The 22511-nt window shown below is 48.9% G+C and overlaps 1 protein-coding gene across 5 annotated transcripts in view; it reads right to left on the reverse strand.

The window, feature by feature from the left end:
- Nucleotides 1-22511, reverse strand: part of TSPAN9 (tetraspanin 9) — a 208858-nt gene that overhangs the window by 91310 nt on the left and 95037 nt on the right. For 4 of the 5 annotated variants that reach the window (XM_037064721.1, XM_037064722.1, XM_037064720.1 and 1 more), the window contains one exon: nt 1771-1850. In XM_037064721.1, the coding sequence (XP_036920616.1) occupies nt 1771-1833 (63 nt within the window). In that variant the 5' untranslated portion in view covers nt 1834-1850. Of the gene's footprint in view, nt 1-1770; nt 2628-22511 lie in introns of those variants that run through there. The other variant, XM_037064719.1, reaches the window with a different exon arrangement.

A 22511-nucleotide genomic window follows, 5' to 3' on the forward strand; every position in this document is an offset into this window, starting at 1 on the left:
GAGCATCCCCAGGAAGGTCTTTCTAGTAAGTGTTAAGATATGCACAGTGGTGCAAGACAGAAAGGATGATTGACTTTGAACAAGAACAGAGATGGAAGCTATGCACAACGAAGGGGTGATGTTCATGTAATCCACAGGCACTGGAGAAATACACACCAGTACTTGGCTGACACCAATCTGGCAAGTGAGTCAGAAGACAAGCAGCACTTCCCCAAAGGTGACCACAGAATCATTCTTGACATTCCAGTGGTTCTTCCCCCGTTTCCACAAAACCCTCACCACAGAGCAGGTAACACCATGGCTGGAGGTCTCAAGACCATGGAGACACCTGGAAAAATCCAACTCAATTTCAAACCGGGATCTTCCAAAGAGAAGCAGCAGCTTGTGCATGAGTCAGGGAAGAAGGGCCCCTACCCAGAGAGAAGGCAAGGATGCAGGATATCTCATACCTAATGAAGTGAGGGTATGAGAAAAACCATCACGACAGCCCCACATTGGGCCGTAAAGGACACCCAGTCATTAAGGAGTAACGAAATTTAGACACAGCCACAAAACAAGCTAACCAAGAACCAAGACTACAGCCCAGACTTCTTCCCACATAACATGAATTTTCCCCTCTGCAGAAAAAGTTAGGCTTCCCCCCAACATACCCCAAAAGTTTTTCAGTTAAAGCCAGTCACTCCCCACAAGTGTTAAACACCAAAACACAACTGCTACCCAACTTCACTGTGAATGACTTTCTCCTGCCCCCAGTGCTCCTCCTGGACCACAGGCAGCTGACAGCCTCCAGCCCACAGGAGGACAGGCCCTGGGGCAGAGCCAAACATCTGTGCTGACTGCGTCTGGGCTCTGGTGAAGAAAGGCGGAGGCAGCAGTTGTGATGAAGGAACAATTACATATGAAGTTAAGAAGTTTTCAAATTTACCTAACTAGTATTTCTTCTGCACAAGCATGCAAGCCATGTCTACACAGCCTCCAGAATCACAGAGGTCAGAAAACAATTCCAAGCTGCCTCGCCCACTGACACCTTTTCTGAAAAAATATAGGACACTCATAATTGCCGCCCCTTTATCCCTTTCAGTCTCTGGGGTTCTCAAAGCTGGGAGGCCCAGCAATCCATAGCAGGAGCACATGGCCAGCTGGCTGCCCTGCCCAGTCCACTGCAATCCCTCAAAAGCAGCTGCCTGCCACCGGGTGGCAGAATCCCTCCCACACCCTCCTTTTCCACCTGAGCCCTAACTCCGGGGCATATCTGCAGGCTAGTAAGCAAGTCCCTCGACTTAGGACAAGGGCTCCTTTTCCTGGGGTTCACTGGCAGGAGTCGATGTGACCTCTACCACTTCCCCATGTCATAAAGTGCTGCACATGGTATTCTTGCATATTAAAAGGAATACAAGAAAAAACTCAGAAGATCATCCATCTTCAACTCAGGGTCACAGCTGTTATTCTGACCCCACACCTACTTTTCCAGCTTATCCAGTTAGAGACCTTTCCAGAATGGGTTTCTTATAGGTGAAGGACACAGCAGCAAACTTTGCAAGTCTCCTTGGAGTAGAGTAAGTCTCCCCTAGAAGACAGGCGAGTTGGAGCCCCCATTCAGCCATCCAGTAAGGAGAAAGGAAAAGGAAGATACATGGATGAAGGGGGAAAAAATGATCTAAAAAAAAAAGCCACTTACCATTGTGCAGGAGCAGAGCAATGCAGCACCAACGAAGAAGAGGGTATATGAGAGTCGAGGACGCAAAGGCAGGAATAAGCACAATGACTTACCCAGAATATCAAATTGAAGAGGAACATCATGTACTTCAAGCAGCAGAGGCAGCCCCTGGCCATGTTGCACTTTTTAAATTCTAGGAGGAAAACAAAGGACAGGTCCAGGTAAAACACCACATACTTGCTGCCTTTGGGGGCATTGTACTTGTCGGTCTTAACGCCAGCCTCAGCACGGCTCTGGCCCCGGGAGCCTGCGGTGCCATAGAAGGCGCCGGCTGTGAAGCCGCGGCCGAACGAGCGGCCCGAGGTGGACGGTTTGGCAAAGTCCGAGTCCTTGCTGTCCAAAGATGGACTCCGGTGGATCGAAGAATCCTCGCTACTCGACTTCTCCATGCTCCAGGCGTTCCCCGGGGACGTAAGGGGCGGGGGGCATCGCTCCCGGAATAGGACGGAGGGGGCGCCCAAGTCAGGCGTGTGCTGAGGGCGGCCCGATGGAGTCTTTTACGCCCCCTCTCTGTGCCGAGGCGCACTTCGGACAGAACCAGGTGCACAGGGTCTGCTGCCCTCCTACTCCCGGCAGGCTGGCCCCGGACAGCTCTGCAGCTCAGCTTTCTGCGCTCTCGCGAACACTCTCCGGGAACTGACTGGCCTGCGTAACTTAGCGTCTTTGGGAAGGCTGCAATTTGACTTCTCTTTCCCGAGTGTCAGCTTGCCTCGCGGTGCACTGGCCGCTCCACGCAAGGCACAGGGCTCCGGGACCCAGGATCCCAGAGCACACACCTCACCCAACCCAGCCTCAGCGTTGAGCCCTGACCACTTTGTGGGCGCTCCGCCTCCTTTCGCTCCGCGACTTTGCGGAGCTGCTCGCCAGCCCTGGGCTGGGCAAGCGCACCACGGACAGTGGGACAGTGCCGGGATACCCGCTGCAGCTACCACCGCTGGGCTTTCCCTGAGAAATCCCAGCCCTGACTCCTAAATCGCTGGAAGCCCCCTGCCAGGCCCTCGAGCCCGCCCCCTGCTTTGCATTCGACCAATGAGCGTGAGATCTGCCAGGGGCAGGGGGGTGGGGCAGCCTCCCCCTCCCCAATGACACCAGGTCTTTAATAAGATTAGTGTTCTCCTGCGTGCCTACACCAGTGCGCTGCGAACCCTCACTAAATGTCAAAGGCTCTAGAGCCGAGGGTGTACCAAAACCTTAATGTGAGGCTTTGGTCTCCTCTACCGCAGAAAAGGGGGTGGCAGAGGAGGGGAATGACTCGAGGTACCCACAACCCAAGGAAAGCGGAGGAAAGGACTGGGGAGGACTGGAGGGGTAAAGAAGTGCAGTCACTGTCGCCCTGGCCACCACCTCCTGTGCACTCGGGGTCTGTCCTACCCGGGGCACACAGTTTCCCGGTTACACACACACACACACACACACACACACACACACGCCCCACCCCACGCTTTTGCACACGTGGGTCCGGCTACGACACACAGGGAGAAGAGCCGCAGGAGCGGCCGTATAGTGTGGGAAAGGCGCTAGAGGCCTCCTCGCCGTCCTCCCCGCCCCCGCCCCATCCGTGCTCACGCGCAGGCTCGCACACCAGCGGCTCAGTGAGGCTCCCGAAGCTGCGCGGGTCCCCTCCCCCGCCCCGCCCCGCCCCGCCCCGCCCCGCGTTCCAGGGTGGAACTCTGCGCCGCCTGTGACCCGCACAGAGAAGAGGAGAGTAGTTGGCTGAGATGAGGTCCTGCTTATAACAAGGATGATGTAAGAGTGCTCTCAAACGCAGTCTGGATCCTCTATCATGAGGAGTGCATGTAAGGAGCTGGTCAGGGAACCAGCAGGAAGAAGGCTCTTGGGCTTGGGATCACGCAGCAGGAGCCTACATCCTACCGTAAAACACTGTGCATGGGGCAGCATCTCCTGGGCTGGTGCAGACCTGGGCTACACAGTTGGCAAACAAAGAAGACTAGAAAATTTGTGGAAGAAGGGGTGAGAAACCCACCTTTTTTCTGTCATAAGCAAGAGAGTGCTGAGAGCACCTGAGGGCAGGGCCAAATCCTTCGAGGCTCAGTATCCCCAGCACCTAACACTGGGCTTAGGGTCTGAGGGGATGGGGACTACACGGGAATGGCTGGATAGAAAATTCATGTCCTCCGTATGGTGTGAATGTGAAATGGCCTCCCCAGATTCCATCAAACACTTCTACACCTACTTCAATGTGCTGAGCACAGGGCCAGGCCCTTGGGGAAACTGATGTAAGGTGTGCTGCTCCCTGCCCTTCACACACACTCAATCTGGTCAGAAAGACAGGAGGATAGTCATCACCAAGGTCATGCCAGAACAGAGCTACTGTCACCACTGGCTGTGGCTGAAGAGAAGGGAACATTCACTCTGGCCAGAGGGACTTGAAACCCTCACCACAGGCCTGCTGCAGCAGCCCTGCTCCCTCCAGGCTGCACCCTTATTGGCCCCCAGGCAGGCCTACAACCCAGGGTGCAACCATGTAGGTTCTTTGCAGGGCCTGCAGCGGTGTTGCTATACTGAGCCCCACTCCCACCCAGAGAGCAGCCCCGCTAAGAAACCTAGTGAGTGTCACAGCCACGGCATCTTGCTGTCTCCTGGTTGGGCACTCGGTCCCTGGGTCTACAGATGAGGGACAGATGTCTGACTGGCTCCTCATGGAGCCCACAGTCACCTGACTGGAATGGCTAACACCTTTTGTTCTCTTCAGCCCAGACCCCTGACCAGCGGACTCCTGAGGGCTCACGGCTGCCACTTCATTTTTACAGCATTACTTCTTTGATGCAGAGGACATCATTTCCCAGTGGGACTCGGAGTCCAGAGACCTGTTCTTCACTCTTAGCTCAGTCTGTAGCTGTGTGATCAAGCGCAAGGTAGTTTGCCCTTCTGAGGTCCTACTTCTTCCTCTTCAAAAAGGGGATTAATCGAGCTTAACTCTAGAGGTGTCCTCAGCATAAAGTGAGCTGGTACATGTGGGAACAGTCCCAGGCCTGTAACCTCTGAACAAAAATAAGGAGCTGTATTGCTAGTCTCATATGGGGACTTGGTTTCAGCAAGAACCCTCCTAAGCCAGCCCCCTCTGCCTTCTTCTTTTTTAAAATCTCTCTTTTCTCCCCAATTCAAACCTTGTTCAGTGAGAATAGCCTGCCATTGTCATTCCTCCTTCATTTTTTATCATAAATGGATTTGTGCCAGTAACTACTTCCTCAGCAACTGAGGGCCTGCGGGGAAGGGAAGGAGAGCAGAGAGCGAAGGACGGCAGGCGTGTGAGAGAGAAGAGGAGGCTGCCCACTGCAACAGTTCTACTCCCTCCGGGTCACATTCGTCCAAAGGGCATATTCATCTCACTCTTCAGTCCATTAACAAGGTTTCAGTGAGATCCCATCAGGGTGCCCAGTTTAGTCATCATCAGAATAATAAGAACAACTCAGGTTTACTGACAGGGATGTCAAACTCATTTTCACTGGGGGCCACATCAGCCTCACAGTTGTCTTTAAAGGGCTGAATGTAATTTTAGGACTGTATAAATGTAACTTCTCCTTTTCCTAGTTGGGCAAGGAACTCTGCATTTGGCCCTTTGAAAGTAACCATGAGACTGATGCGGCCCCTGCTGAAAATAAGTCTGACATTCCTGTTATACAGTAAGTCCTCATTATACCCCAGTCACCACTCATCAAATTCCTATGAAATAGCTATGGTCATCAGCCCATTTTACATATAAGGAAACTGATTTCAAAGCCCATGTTCTCTGCTCTCTTGGGCTCTAAACCTAGTTCCTGGCCTTGGGAATTTTCCAGTCTAAGAGACAGTACCTAAGAGCACACAGGAACCTGACATCGCGTGTCCTGACCACAGGTCATAAGATAAAAGGACCCTGAATAACAGGCTAAAGGGAGAGGTGTGGTTGGGGCAGTGTGGCTGGACTGATGATCAGCTAAGTTGAATCCCAAGGAGATGGACCTGAGTTACCTTACAGGGGGCTAGAAGAAGGAAGAGAGTCCAGGGAAAATGTAGTCTGCAAGCCAGGAACTAGTCCATGAAAGGAGACAGCTTAGACAGAGCTGGGAGAGGAGCCACAGGAAGATAGATTTAGGCCCCAATAAACAAGCAATGCATTCGTAGTAGACGTTCATCACAGACAGGATGCTGAGCAAGGACCCTGGAAGATACAAAGATGTATGAGACATGGCCGTGGACATCAGGGAGCTCACAAGCTAGCTAGANCTTACAGGGGGCTAGAAGAAGGAAGAGAGTCCAGGGAAAATGTAGTCTGCAAGCCAGGAACTAGTCCATGAAAGGAGACAGCTTAGACAGAGCTGGGAGAGGAGCCACAGGAAGATAGATTTAGGGAGAGGAGCCACAGGAAGATAGATTTAGGCCCCAATAAACAAGCAATGCATTCGTAGTAGACGTTCATTACAGACAGGATGCTGAGCAAGGACCCTGGAAGATACAAAGATGTATGAGACATGGCCGTGGACATCAGGGAGCTCACAAGCTAGCTAGAGACCAGCCTTTACTCCCATGTACCACAACAGAAGCAGCAAAAAGCTGTCCCTTCATCCTCCCCTTACAGAAGGGCTCTCTGGAGTGGGTGTGGATGGGGTGCAAGGAAAAGCATTAACTAGGTAGGAGTGGGTATGGTGCACTCCGGGGCAGTGAGAACTCACACCTAAGTGAAACAGGAAAATGTGCCTGGGAGTCAAAGTGAACTGTGCCAGGCCTTACACAACGCTTGAAGGTCTGGTCTTCACACAGGAGCTTCCCCAGCAGAGAAAGTCTGGACTTCACACAGAAGCTTCCCAAGCAGTAGGGGCACATGACAAAACTGGTGCCCTAGGAAGATGAGCCTGGCAGCAGGGTTGGGGAAGGCAAGAAGACCAGTGCTGTGGTTTGCCTCAGTTTCTTGGGATTTGGGTACAGAAGGAGCCACCAGAGAGAAAAGGTGAGTTGAGACACCATCTCTCCTGCCCTGTCCTGATCCTCAACCATTTGCCAGGCTCAGAAAACCTGGAAGTTACAGACTGCCCTCGAAGATCTTTGAGCATGTGAATATGGCAGAGGTGCCTTTTCTTTTCTTTTCTTTTTTTAATGACAAAAAAAAGTGAAGCAAGTACAGAATTCCCAGAGGGGAGAAGAAGTGACTATGTGAAATCAACATGCAACATCTCTGCTGTCTGACAACTGGGGAGATGTGGGCTTCAGAGTCAATGCCAAGCTCTCTCTGCCTCTTGCTGAGTTTCTCAGGCTTGTAGTGCAAGACAGAGCTCAGTCTTTGGTCTCCCACTCACCCACACACGATCAGAAATGATAGGCCAACACAGACCCCCTTTCCAACCTCTACTGATTATTTCTGCATTTGACAATGTGTGCGGCCAGTGAAGTATCCCATCCCTCTAAACTTCAAACAAGGTACCTCAACCAGAATTTACATTACCCACAAAATAGCACTCGCTATCCTAAGGAATATGTGAGATGGGCTGCCATGGTAGGAGAAGGGATGCTCACTTCACCCTAATGTTTAAACTCCAAAATTGAGTACAATATAAAAATACTGTACTCGCTCAGCAAACAATCTACCTACAGTGCCAAGAGCCATGGCTGCAGAGGTCCCTAGCAGGGGGCCCACATCCAGAGACATCTGCGTGCTGATTCGCTCAGCAGGGGGTGGTGAAGAAATTAAACCTGGCCAGGATTCAGGAAGGACAGGAACAATGATGGTGAAAGGGTTGGGGTAGAAAAGAACTAAAGGTAGTTTTGTTTGTTTAGTTTCTGAACACAGCCACGAAAATAAGCAAACAAGGTTTGGCTGCAGTGGGAGGGTTCACAGTTAGACGGAGGGAGGCTTGCTCAGGACAGTCTCCCAGGGGTGGCTGGGGTACCTCTCTCTCTGTGGAAAGGTCTGATCTCCCCTCCTTCAGGCCCGCAGTTCTTTGTTCAGGCTGCAATTACAGTTTACCCACCTGCCTCTGCTCTGGCCACTGGGCTTCTCAAAGGAGGCAAGGAGTCTTAATCATGTCATCACCCCAGAGCCTGTCACAGTGACCACTGAAGGACAGGTACTCAGAAAAATGCTTTTGGGTAGAGGGAAAAGGAAGACTACCAGGCCTAAGCCCTGCATACTCTCCAAGTTCATTAACCAGAGGATGGAACTCGGGCCAGAGGTTTACAGAATTGTTCCTGGAAAGCAGGATATCTAAGGGCATCAGAACCTGACGAGGGAACTCAGAAAATTTAAATGACCAACTACAGATGACTGAGTGTGAGGGCCATGCAGTCAATTGCTTTGATCACAGCCATGTCCCTAGCACACTGTATGAATGGAGAAATGGACAGATAAGGCAACATTTATGAACCAGAGAGACATTTTGGAGGATGAGTCAAGAAGGTGGAAATAAAGAAGAAAGGAGCAAGACATCACAAGCTGCTCTGGGACTCTCCCCTCCTGATAGGTCACATGTTTTGGAGGAGCTATCAGGAGAATGCAGATATGCCTTCAGCTGAACCACTGGTGACCAGGTGTAGGCTCCCTGGTGCTACAGCCATGTCTCAAAGTCCAAGAGCTGGCTGTGGTCAGCCCTTGTCAAAGGTCACTACTAGCTACTGAGAAAACATAACTGTGAAGAGACCCTCAGCTGTTGTGTCCACACTCCACGAATGACAGGTGAGCACACTGCTCAAAACAGGTACTAGTGAGCCTGTGGACAATTAGCTTAGCTCCGAGAAAACCATCACAGCTATACTCTTCCTGATCCAGCCAGAAGCACTATAAACGCGGATTCTAGAGCATGAGGAGCCAGCTGGAAGGTATGGATCGATCGTCACAAAGCAAACACCACTTGGCACACACTACATACCCTGATAACTGTGGGTCAGACAGGTCTGGCTCTGTGAGAAAAGATGGCATCTATTTAGATGCCTTCAATGACCCCTGTCCCTATCCACCCTGTTCATTCTTTTCTGATTGGATGTTTCTTTCTTCCTTCTGGTCCACTCCATTGATTTGAATCCCAGCTTCCTTCCCATCACTATTGGTTCCCCATACATTTTCCTTCATTTCACTGAGCGTAGCCTTCATTTTTTCATCTAATTTGTGACCAAATTCAACCAATTCTGTGAGCATCCTGATTACCAGTGTTTTGAACTATGCATGTGATTGGTTGGCTATCTCTTCGTCATTTAGTTGTATTTTTTTCTGGAGTGTTGATCTGTTCTTTTGTTCGGGCCTTTTTTTTTTTGTCTTGGCATACCTGTTACGTATGAGGGGTGGAACTTTAGGTGTCCACCAAGGCCAGGGAGCAGGGTAATCCATGTCACTGTTGTGACGCTGCATGTGGAAGAGGGACCCTAGAGGGAACAATGGGGGCGTGCTCGCTGTCTGCCAGATTTCAGTCACTTCCCCAGCTTCCCCCAAGCAAATTGGACCCTTCTGGTGGTGATTGCCATGTGGGTGCATTTGTGTACATTCTAGGCCCCTGTGGGTCTCTCCAATTATCTCTCCTGTGAGGCTAGGAGTTCCTCCTGGCACCTCAACCCCTACAGGTGTTTTCTTTTCTTTTTTTTAAGATTTTATTTATTTATCTTTTAGAGGGGAAGGGAAGGAGAGAGGGAGAGATCAATGTATGGTTGCCTCTGGTGTGTCCCCTGCTGGGAACTGGCCTGCAACCCAGGCATGTGCCCTGACTGGGAATCAAACTGAGATCATCTGGTTCTCAGGCCCGCACTCAGTCCACTGAGCTGCACCAGCCAGGGCCCCACAGGTGTTTTCAATTGGTGTTTTGAGGCTTTATTTTCCCGCCCTGGGACTGTGGGTTGTGTGGTGTATCCTGCTCCTCGGTTTTACCTGATTTATCTGTCCACGAATGGGGGACTGTAAGGTCCACCAGCCACCTTGTGCGCCACGCCCCTCCACAATCCACCACCTTGCTGGGTCTGCCCTCTGCCACCCTGTGCATCTGGGGTCCACCAGCTACCACTCTTTTTGCCACAACCCCAACTGCCTGACTCTGCCCCTCCTACTGGTCTGGATGAATGTGTCTACTTTAACTCCTTGGTTGTCGGACTTCCATACAGTTCAATTCCCTGTCGGTACTGGTTGTTTTTGTTTCTAAATTGTTGTTGTCCTTATTTCGGCTGTGGGAGAAGGCACAGTGTGTCTACCTAGGCCTCCATCTTGGCCAGAAGTTCTCCTTATGCTTTTCTTAACATTTTCTTTTCTCTAGCTAATTTTATTGCAAGAATACAGTATATAATACACATATACTGTATACATATATACAGATAACAAACAAAATACATGTTAACAGACTTTATATTATCAGTAAGGCTTCCAGTCAACAGTAAAATACTGGTAGTTAAGGTTTGGGGGAGTCAAAAGTTACATGTGAATTTTCAACCATGTGAAGGGGTCTGCACCTCTAAACCCTGCATTATTAAAGGGTCAAGTGTACATGTTTACTTGAGTGACAATTTGCCGATGCTCCTAAAAGACCACAAACTCCAGGGCAGCAGGACTGGGTCTGGCTCTCTCAGTACTGTAGACCCTGTACAAGCCATGGCTAGAAGCAAAGGCACAATAAATACTTGGACAAACAAACAGAAGTCCCAGGGACTCCCATGCACAGGGCAGGCCAGCATCATTAGGAAGGGCTTCATGAGTGTTCCTGTTGTATATCCACCTTGGGTGTAAGGAACAAAGTGTCAGGACACCAATTACCTGTGTGATCCCTAGCTCCCCACCTAAAAAACAAGTTGAACTAGCTGGTTCTCTAATGCTCCTTCCAACCCCAAAATTCCCACCCTGCAAAATGGGACCTAATTTGGCACTTGGAAGAAGGGGAAAGCAGGGCTGGAGCAGAGGTGACCCTAGATGCCAGTTAAAAACCAGCACGGATGCTTCCCCTATTCCTCTCATCAGCCTCATCCTCTGCACCTTACTTAGCTCATGCTCTAACTAAATAAAACCACACTGAAGTCTTCCTCATCTCCTGGCATTCACACTTGCCGCTCCCTCTGCCTGGACTGCTTTCCCCCTCACATTCTGACTGGCTAACTTCCACAGTCCAGGCAGCCTCAACATTACTCTTGCCTCTTCTGTGATACCCAGGGAGGCAGGTTGGGGTCTCTCTTCAGAGCACCAACACACCCTGAGCCCATCCCACCAAAGTGCTGCCTGTTCACTGTCCTCCCTGCCCCCTGACCCAAGACTGTGAGCTCCTTGTATCATCTCTGTATCACAGCCCTTGGCATAATGCCTATCACATAGGAGCTCTTAAATCACCACTAACACCTGGATGAAGTAGTGAGGGCCTTTGTGGGGCCTTGAACAGGAGAGGCTTTATGCAAAAAGCAAGAACTGCCACTCCCAAAGGACAATAGTCTCCTCTGTTGATAAGATGAGAGGGAGCAGCAGAGGCTGAGCCCTGGAAGCATAGGCTAGTAGCCCACCCTGAGTTGTCCACTCTGGGCTCTCAAGACCTTTTTTTCCAGGAATGTCCCCATAAACCAGGCCCATCTTTCATCCCAAGGCCAATCAGCATCCCCGTCAGATCCTTAAAAGGGCCTAGTATGTGAGGTGTTGTACTGGACAGACAGTTGTACTTGCACTCACAGGTATGCACACACTGAGCCATCCACACCTAGGAGACAGAGGAGAGACATATTTGTTAGTAGTTCTTATCAAGGAGGGCAGGTGGCTTCAGGAGGATAAGGCCAGACTGCCAGGCACTGGAAATATGATGAGCCTGAGGTGTATTGCCATGTACCAGTGGAAATCTACTGACTCAGCGAATCCAGTATTCCTAAACCACTCCATGGAGGGTGCTGACTACCTCAGAGAACAACAGTCTCTGACCCAGCATCCAGTCTGTCTGCGACGCCAGCTCTGCAGCTGGGATCCTTTGCTGGTTCAGAAACTGCTGCCTGCTGCCTCCCCTCTTCCCACTCTCCCTCTTGGAGTCTGGACTACTACAAGAAAGAGCAGCATGTACGTAGTACTTGGAGATGCTCTAAAGAAGATGGAGCAGGGACAGTACCCTGAATTCCACCTGCTCTGAAGGCAGCAGAGGAAGGGAGCCTGTACATGACCCACCATAGCTGAAGAGAGTGAGAGGTGCATGAGGGAGTGGGGGAAAGATGTACTGAGGCATCCCTATTGAGTAGACACCCGGTTGTCTGAGGAATCACAGTCTCATAGTGCATGAAGGCATTTGTGGTCTCTGAACCCTCTACTGGCCACTTGGTCAAGTGAGGCTGCAGCACTGGCCATGGTCCCATTCAGCATCTCTTCTCTCTGCCCACCTCAGCCTGACCCATGTCCATGCAGCTAAGTTATTCAAGATGCCCCCAGCTGAGAAGCAACTAGTCCTCCCAAAACCCAGAGTTATCTTTCTCCTCTCAAAGTACTTGAGGTGAAAATGGTCACAAAACATACTTAGTAGTGTGCTACTCAGGCTACCAAAACTCTTCTTTCCAAAGTCTCTTTGAGGTTGCTCTGGCAGAAAGTCATTCCTGTTGTAACCCAACCATAACTGACATGCACCAGCCACATTTCACCGATCTACACTTCAACATGTGCCCAGCAGGCAGCTGCCGTCACACACAGCCCTGAAAGCAGAGGCACGGCACATCCCGTCAGTCTCCCTCTTCACGACGGCCAGCCCTCCAACTCCTGCCACAGTCTACTGACCTTGGTCATTGCCTCCAGTTCTTTCCTTACTTATCCTGCCACATGCTGCCACCATCACTGTCCCAAGAGATAGCTTTGGATATACCACTCTGTCCCTTTCACCAGTTCAAAAGTTTTACCAGCTCCCTAGGGATTTTATACACATTCTCAAACTTGGCATTCAAGACCTTCTACCCTTTGCTTCGTTGGCCTTATTTCTCATAGTCCCTGACCTGTGCCCTATGCTCCCAGCAATCAGAGCTCCCCACTGTTCCCTAGACACAATCCACACTTTTCTGCTTCCATACTCTGGTGTACTGCCCTCCACCCGCAATGGCCCCACCACCCATCTCTGTCTTTAGTAGACAGTTCAACGCTCTCCTCAAATGCCACATCCTCCGTAGAGGACCCTTTGATCCTCAGGACGCCAAAACTAACAGGCCCTCTTCTTGTACCTAATCTCAATTTGGGGGCACTGATTTAATTCTGTCTTGTGTCATGGTTGTTTGCATAAACATCTTCCTATAAGACTGCCAGAAGCTCCCCCATGAGAACACACTCACCAATGTTCCTCTTGTAGCAACAAGACTAGCTCGATATGAGGTGAACACTTTGGAATCCGACAGAAAACTGAATCCTTCACACAATGCATGCAGTCCCCAGGCCTCACCATAGGTACTCACCTCACCCATGAATTGGACACTCCCAATGCTGCCCTCGACCTGTCTGGCAGGCGCTCACCTTCTGAGATCAGCACCATTTGCCCTCTCCTCCAGAGGACTTCTCTGGGGTCCCCACCAAATTCAACCATCTCCTGGGCCACTGGAGAGCTCAGATATCCAGCCTGGAGCTCAGAGAATGTGGCTGGGCTCCACAAGACCCGGTGTGTCAGAGTGGCTGTGTGTCACTTATCCCCCAAGCTCCAGCCCCAAGAGGCACTTTCAGAGCCCAGCCAGGCCCAGTGCCAGGACATACCTGCTCTTCCCTTCCCCCAACTGCTGCTAGAGGAAATGCCAGCTTGCAGCCTCAGCCTCACACACTCAGCAGGGACAGGCACATCAGCCAGACCATGAATGTACACTCTGCTGCCCATCTGCCTCCTAAAAGGAGAGCACAAGGCAAACACACTCATACTGCCCGGAGTCAGACAGAATAGAGAGCCAGGGCCCAGTCTCAGTTCGGAAGGTTACATCTGTATGACCTGGACAAGAAGTTTACAGGTCTCTGAACACAATGCACATTTTTTGAATTAACAAATAAATTAATAAATAAATTAACGAGTACACTTCCTTTTCCTCATCTGTAAAACAGGGTTGGGTATAATTCTGAGGGACAGGGACTGGGAAACTGCTGCATCACAGACAGTACACTTCGGAACCTTCATCCACCATACTACAGCCACCCATCACATTTCATATGAGCAGGACATAAAGACAAACAACACTGACACTGATTACTAATCACCAAGGGTCTCCTGAGCACCCACCCTGTGCCCATCCTGGGCTCACCACTGTGGAATGGTACCGAGGAGCACCAGCCCTGAGAAGCTAATGGTCCATCTGGGGGGAGAACAACAAAGTGAAAGGACAGAGTGCACAAACACACGCCGGAGGGAGCAGTCCAAACTGAGTGCTCAGAGGACCTGCCCAGGGAGGCCTGGTCCATCAAGGAAGCCTTCTTGGAGGAGGCAGGATGCATGTTGGGCTATCTTTCTATCAGAAGGAAGGCAGAGGCAAGGGGTCCCAGGTGCCTGAACTTGTGAACAAAGGCATCTTTACTGTGAGTCTTACAGCTTGTTTAAGGGGCTTTTGTACTTAGGAGTACACATGACCTTCACCACATTCCTCCATGATACACAGGCAGGAAAGTCATCCCAGTTTATACATGAGGAAACTAAGGGCCAAAGAGACAAGAGGACTTGTTTAAGCTAATTAGCAGCAGAGCTGGGACTGGAACCTACAGCTCCTGCCCTCCAAAACCACAGCCCAGGTATAGTAGAGATCTCAAACCAGTGTTGGACAGGTACATGTTTAACCACAAGCTCTGAGGGAAAGGCCACAGCTTGCAGCACTTGACAATTGCCACAGACTTTAGACATAGGAGTGTGTAACTACTCCCACCATGGCCAGTTGCAAGCTATCCATGGCTTGACAACCAGCTGGCAAACTTTCTGATTATTCACTAATAGGTTCTCAAGAGCCAGTATAAGTAGGCTCCAGCAAACCACTCTAACAGACCAAATCTCATCCTTGCAGAAAAGACTCCAATGCACAGAGAAGAAACCCAGCACCATCCTGCCCCTCCTCACCAGGAGGAAAAGTCTTGGAATCAGAATAGAGACTAGACAAATCATAGGGAAAGAACTGGGTCCCCACAGGCAGCCTAAGAACAAAAGAAAGATGACTGAAATTAGCTCCTGTGTTACCGTGACCCTATAATGTAAGTCAGATCAGGTTACTGCTCTGCTCAAAACCCTCTAATGGCTTCGAGTCTCTCTCAGAGTAACAAAGTTCTTACAAGTATTTGCACAATTCACACACACACATACACACACCCTAAACCCACTCACTCTTGACTTTGGCCACACTGTTTTTGCTGTTTCTTACAGCACAGCCTTTACGCTGGATGTACACTCTGCTGGAACATTCTTCCCCTAGACCTCTGCATTGCTCACTACCTCATCTCCTTTACACCTTTGCTCAAATGCCACCTTCTCAGTGAGACCCTCCCTGCCCAGCCATTCAGAACTATACCTGCCCCAGCACACTAAATATCTCCTACCCCATTCTGCTTTTTCCATAGTTCTTATTCCCACATACAATATAATTTACATTTTTACTAATTGAATGTTTATAATCACTCTCCACCACCAGAACAAAACTTCATGAAGGCAGGGATTTTGGTATGTTTCATTCATTACTGTATTTCCACAGCAAAAACATAGCTTTATATACTACAGGCACTCAATAAATACTGGTTCAGTGAATGAATGCCTGGGGGAGGTCTCTGCCAAATCCTCCATATACCATCTTGGCTTCCCAAAAGGAGGCGGCTGGGGACAAGAGGAGCCAGTGGCTGGTGCCCGCCCAGGTGGGGCTAAGGATGCCTATGTTCTTACCCTGGCCCTACCACGTGTGACCTGTCAGCTGCACCCTCCATCCAACCTTCATGCATCATTTTCTCTCTTCATTTAAACCAAATGGGATACTACATGGCAAACTCTGGGCAGTACCAAGGCCCAGGGCTAGGGCCAAACAGGATGCTCAGTCTGAAGTCCTCTGAGCTCTGCAGTGGGAGCACTGAGGTCAGAGTAGAGGCATTCCCTTAAAGTTCTTAGGAAAGACAAGCTCTTTCCTTCCCCTCTACACCAGCCATTCCTGAGCCCCGACCCACACCATCCCCTGTCCTCCAGCCTGAATCTAGAAAAAACCCTCAGAGAACTCTCTCCAACTCAGTGGTCAGATCCAGGGAAGCCCCAACTCTAAGCAGCTGCACCATCATGCCTCAGGAGGGCTCCCCACATGCTAAGCGGCCAGCTCACACTACTATTTTAAGCTCTATGGACCCAGCTGTAGCACGTAGCCACAGTGGGCTGGCGGCCCAGGTTGGAGGTAGAAGGAGCTAACTCACAAAGACTGCTGATCTGGGGAGCTCGGAAAGGAAGAAAGGGAGGGTGGGTCATCCTCCATAACTATAGTCCTTCTCTGGAAGGAAGGGAAATGCCCACCAGCCATGGGAAAGTGAGTCAAGAGCTACACTGGGCATATGCAAGTTCAATTTCTGAATGTGACCCCCTGAATTTCCACATCAAAGTCACTCCTGGTCTACCCTGCCGACCCCCAGAAATGCCAATAAAACTACTAGCATGGTAACCACCTCCCAGGACCTGACAATATAAGACAGACAAAAATGCAGACTGAAGAAAAGAGTTAATCTTCTATTACCTGAGAATAGCTTATCCACTGAGTCCCTCTCCAACTCCTCTCTTCCACTCCAAATTCCACTCTGTGACTCTGAACTAGGGCTTAGGCACACATCCACACTCAACAAATATTTGTTGATTAAATGTATTCTAAAACCAAATATGATGAACATGATCTCAGAAAAACCTATCTTGATTACTACGATCAGTATCATTACTATATACATTCCTATCTTGATTACTATGATCAGTATCATTACTATGATCAGTATATATACTCTATACTTCAATGGTCAGCAAAACTGAGAATAAAGACCATAGAACCAAGGAACCAATAGAGTTTAGTAACAAAACAGGGATGCCCCACACTGTGGCACGTCCAGGGAGGAAGTTCTTCCTGCCATTACCCAGCTCCACACAGACAGTCACATTGTGTTCCTAAGAAGCATGTTCCCTGAAGTTGTGCAACATGGAGACCCTGCTCCAACCTACCTGCCCCCACCAAAGGACATCCAGCAACCAGAAGCTGGCTTGAGAAGCAATGCACAGAAAAGAAACTTTTGGTGCAAGTGATTTCTGCTCCCAACTTCATGCTGAAAGACATCAGCAAAACCACCCAGGGCAGACAGGTCACACATGCCTGGGGCTTCCCACAGCATCCTGCATCTCTAATTGCTCAGTTTAAGCAACATCAGCACCGGGGAAAGAGGAAAGGAGATTCAGAACGTGCAGTAATTAGGAAGATCTGGGATCGCTCTCCTTGCTACCCTCCTGTCTCAAGACTGAAGGCCCTGGCTGGTATAGCTCAGTGGATTGAGTGCAGGCCTGCGAACCACAGGATCGCAGTTCGATTCCCAGTCATGGCACATACTTGGGTTGCAGGCCAGTTCCTGGCAGGGGACTTACGAGAGGCAACCATACATTGATGTTTCTCTCCCTCTCTCCTTCCCTTCCCCTCTAAAGAAAAATAAATAAAAACCTTTAATTAAAAAAAAAAAAAGACTGAACCAGCTACCCACACCTTAAAGAAATAGGACCAAACCACCTGGATTGGAGAAGGGGGAGAAATTCCTTGAAGTTTTTGTTGGAGGAGGATCCCCACATTTATGAGTCTTCAGAGATCATTTGGCTCACTTTTCTTCTCCCCTCCCTGGGAGAGTAAAGCCTTCCCTGGCTTCAACCAGTAGAGACAGACTCTTTTGTACATTTCTACCATTATTGTAAAAGCAATGACAACAGTCTTCATTTACTAAAAAAAGTATGCTGACCAGAGGGGTTTCACATAAGTGACCCTTACAGAAGTCCTAGGAAGTAATTGCAGCATGTATCATTGTGTTGAAGGTAAACATCAAGGCCACCCATCGAGTGGGCCAGAACCAGGTCTTTAGACCTCTCATCCAGCACTCTTCCCAAAGACTGAGTTCCTTTCAAAACAGAGTTTCTTTTACTGTGGGAGTTTGGTGTTAAACGCAAATTCCTGGGCCCACTCTGGCCTTATGGAGTCAGAATTTCTAGAGGCAGGGCTGTGATAACCTCCTCTATTAACAAACTCTAAAACGTGCTATAATTTGAGGGTCCCTGCTTAGAAGGTTGCTGATTGGATCTAACTGACCCTTCCCTTCACTACCCAAGAAGCAACTCAAGTCCCACCACCTCTAGCAAATCTTCTAAATCTAGAGGTGTTGGGGATGCAAGACCCTCCACACCCCCTTTGGTTTGTGTCCTGAAGATACATCTGCACACAACCACCAAAGTGACCCTGAGGTGTTTCTGTCAGTAATCTGAAGTCACACCAGGCAGGAGACAATCCTAGCCAAAATCTCTCCTCTCCAGCAAGGACATATCTGCCAACATCACCCTGTCAGCTGGAGCCCCTGCTCACAGGCGTGCCTCATAAAGAGGACTGTGGTGGGGAGACACAGAGGGGAGAGCAGGGCTAGGTCATTCCAGGGCTGCTTTTCTTTCCCTTTCATATGTATCATCAACAATACATAGCTTTGCTTTGACTGTTCATTTTCTGATGTCCCCTCACCCCAAGAAAGCCGAGGCAGCAGACACCCAGTGTTCCCTGTATCAGCCTTGCAACAGCTTTCAGCCTGTCCCTGATCAGCTATGCTGACCCTGTAGCCACCATTCTGTCTTGGGCTAAGCTCCTGCCTGGCTGTTCCAACCCCACAGATAGCTGCGCAGCCTGGCTCACCTCTCCACCAGGCTGCACCAATTGTAGGCTTCAATTAGCATCCCCTCCCTTATAAGGAGGCTCCTTTGGCTGATGGCCCAATTACAGATCACTCCTTCTTGTGCTCCTCCCAACCCCTTCCCTCCTGCCCTTCCTGCCTCACTGCCCCCTATCACGTGGTCTCACTGACTCAGCCTAGGCAGGGCAAGTGGGAAAGTTTCACCTTTGCAAATGTACTGTCAACTGCAAGAGAACACGAGTCAGAACCCTGCCGCGCCCTCTCGGCATCTACCACATCCTAGTCATGTGTCAGTGACTCAATAGGCACTTGTGAGTGAACAAAGTCTGAAAATCTGGCCCAGCCAACTCTTCTGGTGGTATCTAGCATGAACAGTAAAAGAGAAAGAAAGGGGAAGAAAATCACAGGGAGAGAGAGAACGGAGAAAGAAAGAGAAGAACACACATAAGGCCAAGAGCAAGGCAACCAACTCAGGGCCACAGACCTAAGGGAGCTTGGTGGGTGTGCCAACAGCCCCGCTACCTCCCTACACCTAAGGCCACTACCCTCGGTCAATAATCAGAACTGACAAATTAGAAATTTTCTCATTATATCAGCAGAGTATCTCCCAAGCAGAAAGCCTGTCTGATCTGGGTGAATTGAGTAATTAACTGCCCTAATCTACTCCCTCCTAGCCCACCTTTAGAGAGAAATGGCAGCACCCAAGGGAAGGCTGGCGAGGGGCTGCCAGAGCAGGAGGAAAGACCACTTGTGCCTTGGGATCCTGCAGCCTTCTCCACCAGCCCAAGTTGCCAGAAATCCCAGCCTATCCCACAATACACACAGCCCTCCCCCACACACTTCAAAGCTCCCTCATGGCCCTCCAAGACACAAAGATCTCTGAGACAAGAAGCACACACACGTTCAATCAGCTTCTACAAGGTCTGTCCTAAAAGTATCAAGCCATGTACTATGAAAAATAGAGATATTTATTGAAGAAGATACAAGATACATTGTACATAGGACAATGACACCTCAGCCCCCTTCAAAGTAGGCATCTTAGGACCTCACACAGCTCTCCCAGCATCTCCTCCACAGTTCAAAACACTCTGCAAAATCCTTTGTTGGAATCCCCATCAGCTGCCTTGTCAGATTTCCCTAAATCTCATCAGTGTCTGAAAGGTGATTGTAGTTTTGGGAAAAGCCAGAAGTCACAGGGCACCAAATCTGGGCTGTAGGGAGGCTGAGCCACCTAGATGACTGTTTCACAAAAAAACTCTACACAAGACATGACACATGAGCCAGGTGCATTGTTGTGATGAAGCTGCCAATCACCAGTTGCCCATAGCTGCAGCCATTTTCATCATATTGCATCATTCAACCAACAAAAAACATTAAGGCAGTACTTCTTATTAATTGTTTGGCCTGGAGAAACGTACTCATGATGGACATCTTCCCAATTAAGAAACACAGTTAACATGGTTTTGATCTTGCTGTGATTTTTTGCCACACCTATTTCAGACATGGAGAACCAGGAGGCCTGGTCTCCACCTGGCACATACTACACTTAATAAATAGGAAATAATATTTCTTTTAATTATCCTCATCATCATTGTTCTTGCTAATAGAATTAGTTTTTCCATCTAGAACTGTAAAGTAGGAGCCTGATTCCTCTCCCAAGGAATCAGGCTCCCACCTTTCACAGTGAGAAGATAATTTCAGGTTCCCTGAGCCTTCTTTTCCCCAAACAAAACATCCTTACTTCTTGCCACTGCTACTCATGCAGCAACCTGCCACCTACCCACTCACTCTGCTCCTCGCTTTTCCTGGTCCACCAGTGCACTTCCAAAAATGTAGGCCCTGAAGTCCCACATCTGATCAGTGCAGTACCTCCAGTGCCTACCTAGCACACAGTAGGTACACAGAAACATCTGGTGACAGAGTATTCCCCAAATAAGCTGAACACTCTACTCCATGAAATACGAACATTGCCAATGACAACAGACTGTGGTGTCTCTTGCTCTGGACGCTCTGCCCCTGCCAACGCAGCTGGGTGTGGGACTCCCTCACACTGTGCATTAGCCCACACTGATGGAAGATGACCCTGAGTGGCAGTGAGGACTGCCTGGGTCTCACATCAAGTATTTGAAGGTAGAGTCCCCCTTCAATATTCCTACAGCTTTCTAAATCTAAGTATAGGTCCTCAGTATAAGGGGGAACTGTAAACACTTGCCCATTACCCTTCATCTTGTTGATTTTCCTCCATTGTTACAGTACATTTGTAATTTAGAGTCCCGATTCCATTATCCAGCATATTCATAGATTATTTCTCTCAACTTTCAGATCACAGAACTTTTGCACTACACTGGATGTCAGAGATTATCAAATTCAATGCTTTTCATATCCAAATGAGGTAACCGAGGCCCAGAGTAGTGAAGTAACTTGTCCATGTACTTTTGCGCTTATACTTTTGTGTCAAAACTGAGATTTCAGCCCTGGGCTCTTCCTTTCAGCCCAGATTACTAACAGTAATGCTATAGAACTTCTGAGCCCTTAACCTTATGCCATGACTTAAACATCTATCTTCTCCAATCCTCATAACAACTGTACCAGATAAACATTCCCATTTGACAGATAGGAAAGCTTAGGTGACCCTTCTGGGCCACACAGACCAGAACCTGCTCTGTCTTACTCCAGAAACCCTGCCCAAGGCCTCTGAGCATCTGAACATCTCCAATCAGAGGTCCCCAAGAAACGCAAACTGACAGGTCTAAACCTAAATGTGCTCCCTTTCCTTCTCTATACCTATCTGTTTCTCCTTTGGTATTTGCTACACTTAACATAATCACCACCAACTTAGTCACTTAAGCTAGAAACCTAGAGATTCCTCAAACTCTTTCTTTTACCTCTTTAGCTCTTTGCTGGGCAGATTCGAGCAGGCCCCATGCCCTTAAACCTGTCCCTCTTACTCTCCTTCATGTATTCCCTTGGCAAGGCCTCTCACCTCATCTCTTCCCTACCAAACTTACAAAAGACTACTACAAAAACTTTCTGCCTTACTTCTTTCCTCAGCCCCTCTCCTTTCCCTCAACACCTTTACACTCACACTTACATCATCTTTCTAAAATGAGTTGATCTTATGTTGTGTAAATGTAGAACTTTGTTGATTCTATCCCAAGTTTCTTTGAAGAGCACACCAGTTCCTTCCCTACAATCACTACGACCTGATAGGCCCTTCTACTCAAACTCCTGTGCATCCTCCCGATCCAAACCAAAGTCCATCTCTTCCTTTGGTTCTTGCCCTCTAGACTTTCCTAAGTCAGCCTTTCAGACTTAGCCTTTGCAAGTACCTCTACTGCAGCACTTGTGTCCTGAGTTAGGATCATATCTATTTTAGAAAGATAGTGTTAAAATACTGACTGATAGAGGTCCTGGTTAAAAGATATATGAAATCCAAGTTTCCTGGTTGACAGGCACTCACTTACTTGTTATAGGCATCAATGAAAATAAAGAAGAGAAAAATCCAACTTCAAGAAATAAAAAATCTGAGCTATAGCAGATGTGTGGCTATGACCCAAATGAATTAATTTGCTAATTGTGTCCATTTGCTTTAATCTGTGACAACTCCCAGATTAATGCTTCTCAAACTGCAGGTCATTACTCATTAGCGGGTTATGAAATCAGTTCAGTGGGTCAGAAAGCGTATTTTTGTGCATTTTTAAAAGATTTTATTTATTTACTTTTACAGAGAGGGGAAGGGAGGGAGAAAGAGAGGGAGAGAAACATCGATGTACGAGTTGCCTCTCACACACCCCCTACCAGGGACCTGGCTCAAAACCCAGGCATGTCCCCTGACTGGGAATCAAACCAGAGACTCTTTGGTTCGTAGGCCTGTGCTCAATCCACTGAGCCACACCAGCCAGGGCAGGAAGAGTATTTTTAAAAATTAAAACAAAACAGAAAATACCAGAATGTATCTCACACAGTAACTTCATGAAACATTTTTTGGGGTGCATGTACTGAATC

The sequence above is a fragment of the Sturnira hondurensis genome, unplaced genomic scaffold (genome assembly GCF_014824575.4).
Source record: "Sturnira hondurensis isolate 20B ecotype Veracruz unplaced genomic scaffold, ASM1482457v3 Scaffold0015509, whole genome shotgun sequence".
Classification (NCBI taxonomy): domain Eukaryota; kingdom Metazoa; phylum Chordata; class Mammalia; order Chiroptera; family Phyllostomidae; genus Sturnira; species Sturnira hondurensis.